Genomic DNA, 18,082 nt, shown 5'->3' with positions numbered 1-18,082 from the left:
AGGAAACACAAGAGATGCAGTTGAGGGAATTTTGGTTCAACGGAGACGGGGGGATATTGTGTCCTTAAAGTGTCCCAACCCGAAACATTGATTTTCCTGCTTCTCTGATGCTGCCTGGCCTGCTGTGTTCCTCCAGCTCCACCCTGTGTTGACTTTAACTCCATAATCAGCAGTTCTTACTTCTCAAAATATAACTGTTTCTTGCAGACTTTGAATTTATTCTGGGGACTCTGGGTCTGTACTTGATGGAGTTGAGAAGGATGAGGGGGGAACCTGATTGAAACTTACAGAATACTGGCAGGCCTGGCTAGATTGGAAATGGGAAAGATGTTTCCACTAGTAGGAGAGACTAGAGACTAGGACCAGAGGGCACAACCTCAGAGTGAAAGGCTAACCATTTAGATCCTTAGATGATGAGGAATTTCTTCAGCCAGAGGTTGGTGAATCTGTATAACTAATTGTCTCAGACAACTGTGGAGGCAAACTCATTGAGTATATTTCGGTGCAAAATAAATATGTGCTTGTTCGGTAAAGAGATCAAGGGTTATAGGGAGAAGGCAGGAGAATGGGGCTGAGAAACATATCAGCCATGATCAAATGGTGGAGCAAATTCGATGGGCTGAATGGCTTAATTCTGTTCCCATAGCTTCTGGTCTTATGATTGATGGATGTTTGTTTAAGGAGGTTCTGGAATCAAGTGTAGATTGAGTTGGATGCAAATCAGCCATGACCTGATGGATAGCAGAACAGGTTGGAGAGGCTGAATGGCCTATGGGTGACCAGTAGAAGCCTCTGAAGCAGCTGGTTATGAGGGGTCTGGATACTCAGTCACTGGTATCACTAAAACCGCCTGACCCGCTTCTCTCTGCATCCAGTTACCAAATCAATGCTCGCACAGAACTGGCAGTCCGTTACAATGACATCTCACCCCTTGAGAATCATCACTGTGCCATCGCATTCCAAATCTCCTCTCAGCCTGAGAGTAACATATTCAACAACATGGACCCTGAAGTCTTCAAGCAGGCCCGTCAGGTGAGCAACATGGGTCAGGAGAGAAAGAGCTTCCTGCTCCTGTACAGTTAACTGTATATTAGAAAAAACTTTCGACACGAGACCGTTCAGCCCCTTTCTGCTAGCTCACCATTCAATGGGATCATGAGTGATCTGCAAACAAACTCCATTGATTGTCCTACATTTGTCCCACATTTCCTACTTTGAAATTAAAAAGTGAAATTCCACATTTTGAATAAAACTAATTTATGAGATGTGAGTGTAGCTGGCTGGGCCGAGAAGGTGGGAGTGAGCTGCCTGATTGAACCACTGTAGTCCATGTGCTGTAGATAGACCCACAATGCCCTTGGCGGTGGGGGGAGAGAAATTCCTTCACTGTTGCTGGGTCAGAATCCTGGAATAGCAATATATTTCCAAGTCAGAATGGTGAGTGGCTTGGAGGGGAACTTTTTATTATCATTCTTTCCCAGAAGATCCTTTGCTATAAGCTCTTTAATTTATCTTGTCTTGTTGCCCTTTACCAACTTGAAAATAGCCTGGTCCCTTGTTGGTTCCGGACTAGACACTGTTATAAATATACTCAATGAGCTTATCTTCCAGGCTAATTTGGTTGGTCCAATTGATATGACAAGATTAAATTCCCTCATGTTGATTGCAGTACATTTCTGGCTACTGTTGGGCAGGGGTGTTCATTTCCTTTTCTATTTTGTGTCTCTGCCAAACCTAATTCTAAACTTTAATCCTCCAAATCAAGCTCATTTCCTCAACACTCCACTGAAACGTAGAATCCCTATAGTATACAAACAGGCCATTCAGCTCAACAAATCCACACCAACACACCCTATCCCTGTAACTCTGCATTTCCCATGGCTAAGCCACCTCATTTACACATCCATGGGGATTTTCCCATGGCCTATCCACCCAACCTGTATAATGTTTATGCAATCAGAGTGATGGTGTTTTAACGGGTTTGGGGTGATGGTATTGACAGGGTTGGTGTTTCCGCTGGTCCATTTCCAGAAAGGAGTTGGCTCGATTGGGGGCAGGAAGGATACTTTGTTTCAGGGATGTGTCTTTATGTCTGAAGGTCAGCTATCTCTCTGTGTGTCTGTGTATGTTCCTATCTGCCTGCCTGTTTGTCTATGTCCACTTGACTGTGTCTGTATCCACCTGTCTCTCCCCCCCAATCTCTGCCTGTCGCTCTCACCCACCTTCTCCACCACCCCGCTCCTCCCTTCCACACCCGCCTGTCCCCTCTGCCTGTCTGATGCTGATTCCAGGGGATCATCAATCTGATTCTGGCAACTGACATGGCTCGGCACGGTGAGATCCTTGACAGTTTCAAACAGAAAATTGACAACTTTGACTTCTCGAATGAGGAAGATGTGACCTGTGTAAGTAATAAACTGAACCAAGAGAGTGACAGAAAGCAGTTCTAAGATTCCTGGCTGTATTTTAACTTTAGTTGAAAATTTAAACCAATGATGGATTGGAAATGAGGTTTACAGCCAGTCCATACACTGGTTGAACACTGAGTGTTGTGATGTTAGTCTGAAGTTCCTCTTTGGTCTTGGCTCCTGTGTGTTGAACTCACATGACCCCAGGCCTGAGTCACCCTCACTAGCCCCTAGCTCCTGCACATGATCACAGGTATCCTCACCTCTGGTTTATTACCAGGTTATGACCGGTCCTGAATTGGCTGAATGATATGTCCCTGAATGCTGATCAGTTCCTTTAAGGGTAAGAGGGCAGGCAGTGGTGCTGGATCAGGACTGCTCACAGATCTTTGAGACCTTTCACCTGACTCCAGGATAGTGTGTCATCACCCTGGTGCCAGGGTCACAGAGCAGCTGTAGGACACCAGGGAGGTGGGAGGTTAACAGTGGTCATGGTCGCCATGGTACCAGTGACAGGTAGAAAGAGAGAATGAGATCCAGCAAGTAGCCTCGAGGGAGCACGACATGAAACTGAAAGCATGACCTTGAAGTCATCTCAAGATTGCTGTGTGAGCTATCTGCTAGTGAGAATCGAAACAGGACGATTGAGTGAGTGATGATGGATAAGTGATGCAGGACAGAGGGCTTTAAGTTTCTGGGGCAGCTGGAATTGTGACTCACTGAGGAAAGCGGGTGATTCTCAAGCTGCACTACCCCCACAGTCAACACAAAACATAGAAGCATAGAATCCCTACAGTGTGGGAACAGGCCCTTCGGCCTAACAAGTCCACACCAACCCACAGAGCATCCCACCCAACTAATCTATTTATCGCTGAACACCATGGGCAATTTAGCATGGCCGATCCACCTAGCCTGCACATCTTTGGACTGTGGGAGGAAACCGGAGCACCTGAAGGAAACCCATGCAGACACAGGGAGAATGTGCAAAGTCCACACAGTCACCCGAGGCTGGAATCGAACCCGGGTCTCTGGCGCTGTGAGGCTGCAGTGCTAACCACTGAGCCACCGTGCGGCCAATGGCTTTATTGAATCACCAAGTCCCTGATTTAACTGTCTGCTTACACCAAATGAATAGTAATTACTGACAATTTTCCTGGACTGGACAAGAATTACTGTTTACTAAAATGAATAAGTTGTAACCACAACAGCTGTCAATTATCAGCATCTACATGTCCACTTGGAAAACTGTGGACAGTGATTGGGCAGTGTTAGCAAAAATTCATATAAAGGAAAATCATGTTTTACATATCAACTGGAATCTGTCAAGGATGGGGCCAGTAGAGTTGATAAGGGGAAACTCAACGGGTGTGATTTCCTTGGATTTTTAGAAGGTTTTCAAAACGGTCCCACACAAGACATTAGCTTGTAGAAACAAAGTGTTTGGTAATGGGGATTGTGTTACAACATGGAGAGAGAACTGGCTGGCAGATAGGAAACAGAGAACAAGAATAAATGGGTCTTTTTCTGTGTGCGGTACCAGAGAGATCAGTGCTTGAAACCCAATTATCCACTATACTGTCTATGTTAATGACTTAATGAGGGAACCGAATGTACTATCTCCAAATTTATAGATGCTTGCTGATGTTACTCAGGGAATGAAATCTGCTACCCTCACCTGGTCTGGCCTACATCTGGTTCCAGACACAGAGCAACATGGTTGACCCTCAACCACCCTCTGAAATAGCCTCGCAAGTCAGGAGAGTATTGACCCATGCACCAGAAAAGACAATGGCAGAAACAGCCCATGTCGACCCTGCACAGTCCTCCTCACTAACATCGGGAGTTAGAGCCAACCCTGGGAGAGCTGTCTCTTAGACTAGTCAAGCAACGGCCTGACACAGTCGTACTCACAGAATCATACCCTACAGACACTGTCCTGGACCCCACCGTCACTGTCCCTGGATATGTCCTGTCCCACCGGTAGGACAGACCCAGCAGAGGGGGTGGCACCGTGGTACACAGTCGGGAGGGAGTTGCTGTAGGGGTCCACAACATTGACTCCGGACCTCACGAAGTCTCATGGCTTCAGGTTAAAGATGGGCAAGGAAACCACCTGCTGATTACCATATACCGTCCTCCCTCAGCTGATGAATCAGTCCTCCTACATGTTGAACAACACTTAGAGGAAGCACTGAGGATGGCACGGGCACAAAACGTACTCTGGGTGGGGGATTTCAATGTCCACCACCAAGACTGGCTCGGCAGCAGTACTACTGATTGAGCTGGTTGGGTCCTAAAGGACATCGCTGCTACACTGGGTCTGCGGCAGGTAGTGAGGGAACCAACAAGAGGTACCTTACTTCATCTTTACTAATCTGCCAGCTGCAGTTGTATCTGTCCATGACAGTATCGGTAAGAGTGACCATCACACAGTCCTTGTGGAAACAAAGTCCCACCTTCACATTGAGAATAACCTCCATCGTGTTGTGTGACACTATCATCGTGCTCAATGGGACAGACTTCACACAGATTTACCAACTCAAGACTGGGCTGTGGGCCATCAACAGCAGCAGGATTGTACTCCAACACAATCTGTAACCTCATGGCCCAGCACATCCCCCACTCAACCATTACCATCAAGCCAGGGGGACCGTACTGAGGAAGGGTCACCAGACCCAAGATGCTAACTTTGCTTTTTTCCTTCACAGATGCTGCCAGACCTGCTGAGCTTTTCCAGCAACTTTGTTTTTGTTTCAGCCAGGGGATCAATCCTGGTTCAATGGAGAATGCAGGAGGACATGCCAGGAGCAGCACCAGGCACACCTAAAAATATGCTCTGCAGTCCTGCCAGACCCAGTGGTGAATGGTGGTGGACAATTAAACAACTCACTGGAGAAGGAGGCTCCACAGATATGGATGGCACGGTGGCTCAGTGGTTAGCGCTGCTGCACTGCACCAGGGAGCCGTGTTCGAATGCACCCTTGGGCGACTGTCTGTGTGGAGTTTGCACATTCTGCCCGTGTCTGCAGGGATTTCCTCCGGGTGCTGTGGTTTCCTCCCACAGTCCAAAGATGTGCAGGCTCAGTGGATTGGCCATGCTAAATTGCCTGTAGGGATGTGTAGATTAAGTGGGTTATGGGGGATGGATCAGTGTGGACTCATTGGGTCGAAGGGACACTGTAGGGATTCTATGATTACTGTTCTCCATCCTCGGTGATGGAAGGGCCCAGCACATCAGTGCAAAAGATAAGGCTGAAGCATTCGCTGCAATCTTCAGCCAGAAGTGCTGAGTGGATGATCCATCTTGGTTTCCTCCAGTGGTCCCCAGCGTCACAGATACCAGACTTCAGCCAATTTGATTCACTCCACGTGATATCAAGAAACGGTTGGAGACACTGGATATTTTGCTGGGTGATCATAGATATTTCAACTATTAACCCTGCCAGGCTACTCAACCTAATTTATGTGTTAAAGTATATCACAGTCTTTTGGCCTGATTCCTATAACCACATCGTGCCTCTTTCTGTGAATACTGACACAAAATATTCATTTACAGCCCCACCTATGTGCTCTGGCTCCACACACAATTACCAGTATAGTCCTTAATGCTCCTTCTCTTTCCCTAGTTATCCTTTCATCCTTAACATACATGGAGTAACTTAAGGTTTTCCTTTTATTTTTTCTGCCATTATTCTTTCATGCCTCCTTTTTGCTCTCCTAATTGTCTTTATAAAGTTTTCTTGCACTTTCTGTATTCCTCTAGGGTTTCTGCTGTCTTGAGCTGGCGGTATCTGCTATAAGGGTCCCCCTTTGTCTTTATCCAATCCAGCCTATCCCATGATATCCAGGGATCACAGGTTTTGTGGTTCCCACCTTTTATCGTTACTGAGACGTGTTGGCCCTGAACTCTCCCTATTACCAACTTGAATTTGTCCCACCAATTATTCCACAGTCCAGACAGAGAATAGCCTCAAAGTGTCTGCTCCTGGTCTACTCTGATCAAATCATTATAAATGTGAGGTGATTCACTTTGGGAGGAATAATAGGAAGGCAGAATGGAAAGATTCTTGGTAGTGTGGATGTGCAGAGGGATCTTGGTGTCTATGTACATAGATCCCTGAAAGTTGCCACCCAGGTTGATAGTGTTGTCAAGAAGGCTTACGGTGTTTTAGGTTTTATTGGTAGAGGAATTGAGTTCCGGAGCCGTGATGTCATGCTGCAACTGTACAAAACGCTAGTGCGGCCTCATTTGGAATATTGCGTGTAGTTCTGGTCGCCCCATTACAGGAAGGATGTGGAAGCATTGGAAAAGGTGCAGAGGAGATTTACCAGGATGTTGCCTGTCTGGAGCGCAGGCCGTATGAAGAAAGGCTGAGGGACTTGGGTCTGTTCTCATTGGAGAGAAGGAGGCTATGAGGGGATTTAATAGAGACAAACAAGATGATCAGAGGATTAGATAGGGTGGACAGTGGGAGTCTTTTTCCGAGGATGATGACTTCAGCTTGTACAAGGGGGCATAGCTACAAATTGAAGGGTGATAGATTTAAGACAGATGTCAGAGGGAGGTTCTTTACTCAGAGAGTGATAAGGGCATGGAGCGCCCTGCCTGCCAATGTCGTTAACTCAGCCACATTGGGGCATTTAAACAGTCCTTGGATAAGCATGTGGATAATGATGGGTTAGTGTACGGGGAGTGGCTGAGATTAGTTCACAGGTCAGCGCAACATCGAGGGCCGAAGGGCCTGTTCTGCGCTGTTTTGTTCTATGCTCAATGTTCTATGCCCGATAATATCAAAATCAGTGTTCCCATAGTTTTGTACTTTTAGTTCAGACACATCCTGTCCTACATAGAACAGTACAATGCAGGAACAGGTCCTTCGGCCCACAATGTTGTGCTGAACATGATGCCAAATTAAACTCATCTTTTCCGCCTGCCCTTGGTCCGTGTATCTCCATTCCTTGCATATTCATGAGCTCATCTAAAAATCTCTTAAACACCCCTTTTGTTTCTGCTTCCATCACTACACCTGGCAGTGCATTTCATGCTCCTATCACATTGTGTGAAAAACGTGTCCCTCACATCTCCTTTGAACTTTCCCCTCTCACCTTAAATGCATATCCCCTAGTTTTAGACATTTTAACTCTGGGAACAGGATTCCGACCATAAACCCTATCTCGTAATTCTGTAGGCTTCTATCAAGTTTCCTCACGGCCAGTGCTGCTCCAGAGAAAACAAACCTAGTTTTCCTAGCCTCTCCTTATATTCATGCCCCCAATCCAGGGAGCATCCTGATAAAACTCTTCTGCACCCTCTCCAAAGCCTCCATATCCTTGCTGTAAATGTGGTAATCAATATTGAATGTCATTCTCTAATTGCGGCCTAAGCAAAGTCTTATAAAACTGCAACAAGACATCCTGAATCTTGTACTCAATTCCCTGACAAATAAAGGGAAGCATGCCATACACCTTCTTTACCAGCCTACCTACTTGTGTGGCCACTTTCAGGGAGCTATGGACTGTATCCCCAAGATCCCTCTGCACATCAGTGTTGTTTAGCGTCCTGCCATTAACTATATACTTTTCCTTAACATTTGACTTCCCAAAGTGCAGCACCTCAGACTTAATCCATCTGCCATCTCTCTGCTGATATCTACAATTGATCTATAACCCATCGTATCCTTTGACAACACTATCCACAAATCCACCAATCTTTGTATCATCTGTAAACTTACTAACCCACCCATCTACATTTTCAGTTTGTCCACCCAACTTTTCTCTGTTTGGGCTCTATACCCATACATTATTTTGTCCTTATCCCCCTCCCCCCCAACCCTATCTTCAGCATATAAACCAACAATTTCCGAGCTACCATTAATTCAGAGCAACAGAAATGTTAACTGATTTTTCTTTACACATGCTGCCAAACCTGTTGAGCTTTTCAGGCAACTTCTGTTTTTAGTTCAGATTTATGGCATCCACATTTTACATTTTCATCAAAGTCATTTGTAGATATCACAAACAGCAGTTGGATCCCTGTGGAACACCACGGGTCATAGATTTCCAACCTGAAAAACACCCTTCCACCACTCCCCCCTTCCTTCTGTGGCAAACCAATTCTGAATCCACACAGTCATCACTGTGTATCCCATGCATTTTAATCTTCTGGATGATCCTAACATGAGGGACCTTGTCGAAAGCCTTATTAAAATCCATGTAGACAACATCCACTGGTCTACCCTCATCAATCATCCTTGTTACCTCCTCAAAAAAATTCAGTCATGTTAGTAAGACATGACTTGCCCTGCACAAAGCCATGCTGACTGTCCCTAATTAGGTCATGCTTTTCCAAATACATGTAAGTTCTATCCCTAAAAATTCTCTCCTAGCTTCCGAACCATTCACCTACTGTTTCCTAGATTATCCCTACTTCCCTTCTTGAACAGATAACATTAGCTACTCATCAATTCCCTGGGACCTCTCCAGTGGCTCATGAGGATACAAAAATCTTGCGCAGGACCCCAGCAATCTCCTCTCTTGCCCCTCTGAATAACCTGGGGTAGATATCATTGGACCCTGAAGGCTTATCCACCTTAATGTTCTTCAAGAGACCCAACACCATATCTTTCTTGTTCTCAAACGCCCTGGCAAATTAGCATACTCTGCACAAATCTCACAATCCTCTATATCCTTCTCCTGGGTGAACACCTGTGCAAAATATTCATTTAGGATCTCCCCACATTCTCTGCCTCCAAATGCAAGTTCCATCCTTTATGCTTGAGTGAATTCCAAGGCATTCTAAACATACATTAAAAACAAGAGGATAACTGGGGAGAAGGTAGGACCTTCCTGTACAGGATACCAATATATCACTCCCTACACCATGATCTTTTATTTAGTACTATAACCCTTGGTGTGGCACCTTGCCGAATGCCTCCTGGAAATCTAAATACAGTACATTGACCAGCCCCCCTTTATTCATAGCCCATGCTACTTCCTCAAAGAGAACTGCAAGTTATCAGGTCTCTTCCAAGTCACTGAACAATCGAGAGGCTGAATTCACGACTCTCAGCTGTCGGTCAGGTGTTCATACATAACAAAGCTTCAACTGGGGGAAAGCTAGTCAGAATCACACTTGAGACAAAGGAAGATAGATGGTTGTCATTGTTGGGGTGTCAGTCATTTCAGCTCCAGGACATCTCTGCAGGAATTCCTCAGGGTAGTGACCTACAACCTGCTCTGTGGGGAGGGGCCTTGGGCCTGGAGTAATTTCTGTTTTCTGTCAATGTGCAGCTGAAGATGGTTCTGATTAAATGCTGCGACATCTCAAACGAAGTGAGGCCAATGGAGGTGGCAGAGCCTTGGGTGGACTGTTTGCTGCAGGAATATTTCATGCAGGTACTGACTGCACAACCCCTCTACCCTGACCCCTGTGAAGTCCCACATTTACTCTCTGTGACACCCCACAATGACTTTACCCTCTAACACCCCCGTCTCCTCCTGCCTGTGACCCCAATGGACCCCGTTTGCTTCCTGCCTTCCCTCTCTGTTCTGATTGGTTATTGCAGAGTGACCGGGAGAAAGCCGAGGGGTTGCCCACTGCCCCCTTCATGGACCGGGACAAAGTGACGAAGGTCACCGCCCAGATTGGCTTCATCAAGTTTGTTCTCATCCCCATGTTCGAGCTGGTGGCCAAGGTAAGAAATGGAGTTTCTCCCCAAAATCATCCCCCACCCTTTCCCATAACACCGTGGCCCTCATACACACTCCACAACACCAGTGCACCACAACACCCTTCCCTCAGACACCCTCTCCCACTGAGACCCATCTCCCTCCCCCACCGATACCTTTCCCTCAGACACCCCCACTGAGACCCACCTCCCTTCCAGACACTCTTCCCCCACCAACATCCTTCCCTCAGACACCCTCCCCCCACTGCTACCCTTCCTCCTGACAGGGCAGTGATGGTTCTCTGGGGGGGAAGGGGTGTGGTCAGTGGGGGAAGTGAGGGAGTATGAGGTGAGGGGAGTAAGTGGTGGGGGTGGGGATCACAAAGCAGAGGGCTGTCACTGGGACAGTGTGAGGGGGTCATGGGGGAGAGGGAGAGGGAGGGGAGGTGTCATGGAGAGAGTGAGGGAGTGGGGGCTGAAGGACAGGCCATTGAGGGGAGTGAGGCTACGGCCCGAGGAGCAGTGAGGAGACCAGACCAGATGTCCCAGTTTAGAGATAAAGTAAACAAGGAGAAATATCCTCACCCAGAGGGTGGGGAGTTTGTGGAATTCAATAGTACAGAAAGGGGTTCAGGCCAAAGTATTGAATGTTTTTATTAAGGATGAGATACAGTTCCTGGGGCTAAAGGGATCGAAGGGTATTGGGGGGGGGGGGGGGCGGAAGAGAGTGGGAACTGGGGACTGAGTGGATGAACTGCCATGATCTCATTGAACGGTGGAGTTGGCTCGAGGGGCTGAATGGCCTCCTCCTGTTCCCTTTTCTCTGCTTTAATCAATGAAATGCTGGGAACTTGTTTCAGTCTGTTGTTTAATAAATATTGACAAGTTGCTGTCTTACAATTCAGCTGTTCCCTCAGATTGAGGAACCATTGGTTCAGCCACTGAGAGAATCACGGGACCGTTACGAGGAGCTAAAGCAAATTGATGATGCTACAAATGAGGTAACATGAATCTGTTCTCACAGTTGCCCCCTCCCCACCCCATTCACTTTCCTTTCCCCATCACTCTGTCTCACTGTAATGTTATCAATTATAAGGAAGTAATCGCGGAACATTTGGAAATCTAATCAAACACAGTCAGCATGGTTTCATGAAAGTGAAATCATGTCTGACTGATTTATTAAAGTTTTTTAAGGAAGTGTCCACCAGAGTGGATAGAGGGGAACCAGTAGAAGTGTTATATTTGGACTTCCAGAAGGTATTTGACACGATACCTCACAGATATTCACCAAAGATCCTCAGACAGCACCTTCCAAATCCATGACCACTTCCATGTAGAAAGACAAGGGCATCAGATACATGGGAACACCACCTCCAAGCCACTCACCATGCTGACTTGGAAATATGTCACTGTTCCTACACTGTCAGTGGGTCAAAATCCTAGAATTCCCTTCCCAATGGCATTGTGGGTCAACCCACAGCAGGTGGACTGCAGTGGTTCAAGAAGGCAGCTCACCACCACCTTCTCAAGGGCAACTAGGGATGAGCAAGAAATGTTGGCCAGCCAGCAATGCCCACATCGTACAAATGAATAGGGAAAAAAAGTCATGAAATAATAGCCTTGTGGTGTTGGAGGTAGTATATTGTGATGGATAGAGAACTGGCTCATGGACAGGAAACAGCGAATGGGAGTAAGGGGCTCTTTTTCAGGTCGGTGACCCACGACCAGTGGGATTCCACAGGAATTGGTGTCGGGACTGTAACTGTTCACAATATGTATTAATGACTTGGAGGGATAAAGTGAATGTATTGTAGCCAAATTTACAGTTGACAAAAATATGTGGAAAGGCAGGGTGAGAGAGGGATGCAAACAGTTCACAGAGAGATAGTAATAGGGTAAGTAAGTCGGCAAAATGTTGAAAATGGAGCATAATGTGGGAAAATGTGTAGTTGTTCATTTTGAAGGGGAAAACAAAAGAACAGAATATTATTTAAATAGAAATAAAATGCAGAAAGCTGTAACACAAAAGGACTTGGGGGAATGTGTACACGAAACACAGAAAGCTAACACACAGGAATAGCAGGTAATCAGGAAGGGAAATGGAATGTTGGCCTTTATTTCAAGGAGGTTGGAGTATAAGGATAGGGAGGTCTTATTGCAACTGCCCAAGGTGCTGGTGAGACCACAGTACTGTGGAGTACTGTGAACAGTTTTGGTACTCTCATTAAAGGAAATAAATCATTTTGATGGAGGCAGTTCAGAGAAAGTTCACCAGGATGGTCCCTGGAATGGGAGGGGATTGCCTTATGAGCAAAGACTAAACAGATTTGGATACTCCCCACTGGAGTTTAGAAGAATGAGAGGTGATCTCACTGAAACATATAGGATTCTTGAGGGGATTGACAGGGTAAATGTTGAGAGGGTGTTTCCCCTCACGGGAGAGTCTAGGGTCAGAGGGCATAATCTTGTAATAGGAGGGAACCAATTTAAGACTGAGATGAGGGGGAATTTCCTTTCTCAGAGGGTTAAGAGTCTTTGGAACTCCTTGTCACTAAGAGCTATGGGAGCAGAGTCTTTGTGTATATTTAAGGCTGAGATAGATAGATTTATGGATGAACAGACACATTCAGCCAGCAGAAGAATCCAGGGTTACAGGGAAAGGGCAGGAAAGAGGAGAATTGTTGGTTTAGCCACAATTCTGTTAAATGGTGGATAACAAAGTGCGGAGCTGGACGAACACAGCAGGCCAAGCAGCATCTCAGGAGCACAAAAGCTGACGTTTCAGGCCTAGACCCTGCATCAAAGAGGGGGATGGGGAGAGGAAACTGGAATAAATAGGGAGAGAGGGGGAGGTGGACTGAAGATGGAGAGAAAACAAGATAGATAGAGTGGACAGTATAGGTGAGGAGCTAGGGAGGGGATAGGTCAGTCCAGGGGAAACGGACAGGTCAAGGAGGTGGGATGAGGTAGTAGGTAGGAAATGGAGGTGCGGCTTGAGGTGGGAGGAAGGGATGGGTGAGACGAAGAACAGGTTAGGGAGGCAGAGATAGGCTGGGCTGGTTTTGTGATGCAGTGGGGGGAGGGGAAGAACTGGGCTGAATTTTGAGATGCAGTGGGGGAGGGGGAGATTTCGAAGCTGGTGAAGTCCACATTGATACCATTAGGCTGCAGGGTTCCCAAGCGGAATGAGTTGCTGTTCCTGCAACCTTCGGGTGGCATCATTGTGGCACTGCAGGAGGCCCATAATGGACATAATAATAAAATGTGAGGCTGGATGAACACAGCAGGCCAAGCAGCATCTCAGGAGCACAAAAGCTGACGTTTCGGGCCTAGACCCTTCATCAGATGAAGGGTCTAGGCCCAAAACGTCAGCTTTTGTGCTCCTGAGATGCTGCTTGGCCTGCTGTGTTCATCCAGCCTCACATTTTATTATCTTGGAATCTCCAGCATCTGCAGTTCCCATTATCTCTGAACCCATAATGGACATGTCGTCTGAGGATTGGGAGGGGGAGTTGAAATGGTTCGCAACTGGGAGGTGCAGTTGTTTGTTGCGAACCGAGTGGAGGTGTTCTGCAAAGCGGTCCCCAAGCCTCTGCTTGGTTTCCCCAATGTAGAGGAAGCCACACCAGGTGCAATGGATACAATATACCACATTGGGAGATGTACAGGTGAACATCTGCTTGATATGGAATGTCATCTTGGGGCCTGGGATAGGGGTGAGGGAGGAGGTGTGGGGGCAAGTGCAGCACTTCCTGCGGTTGCAGGGAAAGGTGCCGGGTGTGGTGGGGTTGGAGGGGAGTGTGGAGCAGACAAGGGAGTCACGGAGAGAGTGGTCTCTCCGGAAGGCAGACAGGGGTGGGGGTGGAAAAATGTCTTTGGTGGTGGGGCCGGATTGTAGGTAGTGGAAGTGTCGGAGAATGATGCGTTGTATCTGGAGGTTGGTGGGGTGGTGTGTGAGAACGAGGTGGATCGTCTTGGGGTGGTTGTGGCAGGGGCGGGGTGTGAGGGATGTGTTGCGGGAAATGCGGGAGACGCGGTCAAGGGCATTCTCAACCACTGCGGGGGCAAGTTGCGGTCCATGAAGAACGTGGACATCTGGGATGTGCGGGAGTGGAATGCCTCATCCTGGGAGCAGATGCAGTGGAGGCAGAGGAATTGGGAATAGGGGATAGAATTTTTGCAGGAGGGTGGGTGGGAGGAGGTGTATTCTAGGTAGCTGTGGGAGTCGGTGGGCTTGAAATGGACATCAGTTTCTAGCTGGTTGCCTGAGATGGAGACAGAGAGATCCAGGAAGGTGAGGGATGTGTTGGAGATGGCCCAGGTGAACTTGAGATTGGGGTGGAAGGTGTAGGTGAAGTGGATGAACTGTTCGAGCTCCTCTGGGGAGCAGGAGGCAGCGCCAATAGTCATCAATGTAACGGAGGAAGAGGTGGGGTTTGGGGCCTGTATAGGTGCGGAAGAGGGACTGTTCCAAGTAACCTACAAAGAAGCAGGCATAGCTTGGACCCATGCGGGTACCCATGGCCACCCCCTTTGTGTGTAGGAAGTGGGATGAATCGAAATAGAAGTTGTTGAGGGTGAGGACGAGTTCAGCTAGGTGGATGAAGGTGTCGGAGGGGGATTGGTCAGGCCTGTGAGACAGGAAGAAGTGGAGGGCCTCAAGGCCATCTGCATGAGGAATACAGGTGTATAGGGACTGGACGTCCATGGTGAAAATGAGGTGTTGGGGGCCAGGGAATTGGAAGTCCTGGAGGAGGTGGAGGGCGTGGGTGGTGTCATGGACGTAGGTGGGGAGTTCCTGGACCAAAGAGGATAAAATGGAGTCCAGATAGGTGGAGATGAGTTCGGTGGGGCAGGAACAGGCTGAGACAATGGGTCGACCAGGGCAGGCAGGTTTGTGGATTTTGGGAAGGAGATAGAAACGGGCCGTGCTGGGTTGGGGAACAATGAGGTTGGAGGCTGTGGGTGGGAGGTCCCCTGAGGTGATGAGGTCATGGATGGTGTTGGAGATGATGGTTTGGTGCTCGGGTGTGGGGTCATGATCGAGGAGGCGGTAGGTTGGAGGTGGTGTTGGAGAGTTGGCGTTTGGCCTTGGCGATGTAGAGGTCAGTGTGCCATACTACCACTGCGCCTCCCTTGTCTGCAGGTTTGATGGTGAGGTTGGGGTTGGAGTGGAGGGAGCGGAGGGCTGCCTGTTCTGCGGGGGAGAGGTTGGAGTGGGTGAGAGGGGTGGTGATCTTCCTCCCCCCACTGCATCCCATAACCAGCCCAGTTCTTCCCCTCCACCCAATGCATCCCAAAACCAGCCCAGCCTGTCTCTGCTTCCCTAACCTGTTCTTTTTCTCACCCATCCCTTCCTCCCACCCCAAGTCGCACTTCATTTCCTACCTACTACCTCATCCCACCTCCTTGACCTGTCCATCTTCATTGGACTGACCTATCCCCTCCCTACCTCCTCACCTATACTGTCCTCTCTACCTATCTTGTTTTCTCTCCATCTTCGGTCCACCTCCCCCCTCTCCCTATTTATTCCAGTTCCCTCTCCCCATTCCCCTCTCTGATGAAGGGTCTAGGCCTGAAACATCAGCTTTTGTGCTCCTGAGATGCTGCTTGTCCTGCTGTGTTCATCCAGCTCCACACTTTGTTATCTTGGACTCTCCAGCATCTGCAGTTCCCATTATCACTGTTAAATGGTGGAGCAGTTTGAATGGTCTATTCCTGTTCCTATTTTGTGTCGTTTAATGTCACTGCCATGTCTCACTTTCCTGTTAAACTGGTTGATTTCTGTGACAGGGTCTGGTGGTGAGTCAGCCAATAAGCTGCCTCAGATCAGCTCAGTTACGTGGGATTTTACAATTTCGGAATGTTTACATTTTCAGATTCACAAAAACAAAAATGAATCTTTATCCATCGGTGGCAAAAAGAAGTGAAACTGTCCTGGTGCGTGCTTGAGGTGAGCAGATCATTCCTGGAATCTCTGTAGGGATAGTTTTGATGGATTGAATTATTGTACCTCTACGGTTTGATGGGACAGGGCTCTTCTGGGGTTCTCTGGCAGGGCTGGGGGTCTGGGCCTGGTGGTTGTGTATGTGTTCAGGAGGATTTTTTTTGGGGGGGGGGCACGGTGCCAGGGTGGTGTGGTGGCATTAGTGGCTGAGAGGTTCTGGCGAAGTCTGGTCAGATTGCTAGAGGATAATTGATATCAGGGTCACCATCCTCAGCACTGAGTGGACAAACAGTTGGCAGGAAACGGAGTTAGGAGTTTGATTGTGGGAGCCTTGGTCTCTGGACGAGTGGGTCAGTTGCTGGGTAGCTCTGTTCCTGGAGTGTCTTGGTGTCTGACTCAATGCGGCGCGGGGGGGTGCTTCTCCATCTCTGAATGTGTTCTGTAGGGCTGTGTTTCTCTTTGTTGATATTTTGTAGAGTTCAATGTTTCTGGATGACGAACTTGTCATTAATTTATAGAATATAATCCTCCTAAAGGATTCTATGGAGATATGGTTTCTGTCTCAACCTGGGACATTGGCAGTAATCACCTCGTCCACACCAGGGAATTGGGAACTCCCAGCAGTGAGAGCTGTAGCTCTGAACAAGAGCAATCTCCTGCGACCCACTGACAGTGACAGTCCCACAGCCACAGCTTTCGGAAATCATGTTCCTGTTTGATGTTTAATACTGGACACAGTTTACAGACTCTGGAAGCTTTTCTAGTCATGTTTGGTACAGAACCTGAAAGGAGGCCAAGTCTCATTCATTCACTGAAATTGGCGGGTTTTTAAAAATATTTGTTCAGGCGGAACTTTTCATTTTTGAAGTTCCTAGTGTCTGTTTAATATCTGAGGTGTTTTAACTTGTGTTTTTTTAAAATTGGCTTCTGATGAGGTGGTCGTGCCTTGAGTTTTTACTGGGCCTTGACACTATGTGTTAAAGAGCTGGTTGTAATAAAGATCAAACAGTCCCAGTTGGTGATATTTTATTTTATTTCTTTGGTTGAAATTCTTGAAATGAGGAGTTTGCTATCAATTTATTTTGAGGATGTTTTTTTTTACACATTTCTCACTTTTTCCTTTTAATTTTCATGGTTACAATGATCACAACACAACTTTCCTGGACAGTAATTGAAGTAAATAATTGATTTTCAAAACCCAAATATTGTGTTTTTTGGTGTTGGGGGCAGGGGTAATAAACATTCTCTCGCTGATAGCTATTGCCGTTTATATCATCAATTTTACAGTCCAACTGTTCAAAAACTGATGTTGTGAGAATGAGATTTTACATTTTGATATTAAACATTACTAATGTACTTCTGATATTTTTCTTAAGGAAAGAATTCAGGGAAATGAGCTCAAGGCAGGTATGTGGAGACAGGCCATCCCTGGGCCATGATCTTACTAAATGATGGGAACAAGCTCAAGGGGCTGACTCGTCTATTCCCATTTCTCTGATACTGTGTTCCAATGTACTGGTTCAAAATGACATGGTCTCAAGGAAATATTTGCTCAGTCCCTTTTACACAGGTGATTACTAAAAGCAAATGATTTCCTTCAGGTATCTGGGCTAGGGGAAAGGAATGGAGATGGTGGGTGACGTACAGGGTGCTGGGTGTGAGCGATCAATTTGCCATTCTACTTTTTAAATCGCCTGTTGCCTGAGAAATCCCACCAAGCAGCTCCCTGAAGGTGTCCTCCCCAGCCCAGGCCTGGAAAAAGCTGGGACCAGACTTTGTGAAATTTTTACTGATTCTTTTTTTAAAAAAAATCAGCTGGTGAATTCTATTGTTGTCATGACATTTGTTTTGTACACTTTTACATATTAAAATGTTACTTACTGAAAATCAATGTGACTGAAGTTTGTTTCAGAAAGATTTGAATGGTTTATCAGAACAGACAAAGCAACAGTTTCCATAGATCATGGGAACTGTAGATGCTGGAGAATCCGAGATAACAAGGTGTGGAGCTGGATGAACACTGGTTCAAACATGGACAAAACAGGAGATTTGCAGAGGTG

The 18,082-nt window shown here is 47.0% G+C and overlaps 1 protein-coding gene across 2 annotated transcripts in view; it reads left to right on the top strand.

Annotated features, from left to right (window-relative positions):
• The window catches only part of pde9aa (phosphodiesterase 9aa), a 70,483-nt gene extending 52,646 nt beyond the window's left edge, over window positions 1-17,837 (top strand). The window contains exons 14-20 of one of the 2 annotated variants that reach the window (XM_059650014.1): window positions 876-1,032; window positions 2,292-2,405; window positions 9,699-9,803; window positions 9,974-10,102; window positions 10,981-11,076; window positions 15,955-16,028; window positions 16,541-17,837. In XM_059650014.1, coding sequence (XP_059505997.1) covers window positions 876-1,032; window positions 2,292-2,405; window positions 9,699-9,803; window positions 9,974-10,102; window positions 10,981-11,076; window positions 15,955-16,005 — 652 coding nt within the window. In that variant the 3' untranslated portion in view covers window positions 16,006-16,028; window positions 16,541-17,837. The remainder of the gene's footprint in view (window positions 1-875; window positions 1,033-2,291; window positions 2,406-9,698; window positions 9,804-9,973; window positions 10,103-10,980; window positions 11,077-15,954; window positions 16,029-16,540) is intronic. The other variant, XM_059650015.1, reaches the window with a different exon arrangement.
• Window positions 17,838-18,082: the final 245 nt, after the last annotated feature.

This window comes from Stegostoma tigrinum, chromosome 12 (genome assembly GCF_030684315.1).
Source record: "Stegostoma tigrinum isolate sSteTig4 chromosome 12, sSteTig4.hap1, whole genome shotgun sequence".
In the NCBI taxonomy this organism is placed as follows: Eukaryota; Metazoa; Chordata; class Chondrichthyes; order Orectolobiformes; family Stegostomatidae; genus Stegostoma; species Stegostoma tigrinum.
Note: the sequence above shows the minus strand (reverse complement) of the source record. Positions and strands in the feature narration are given on the sequence as shown.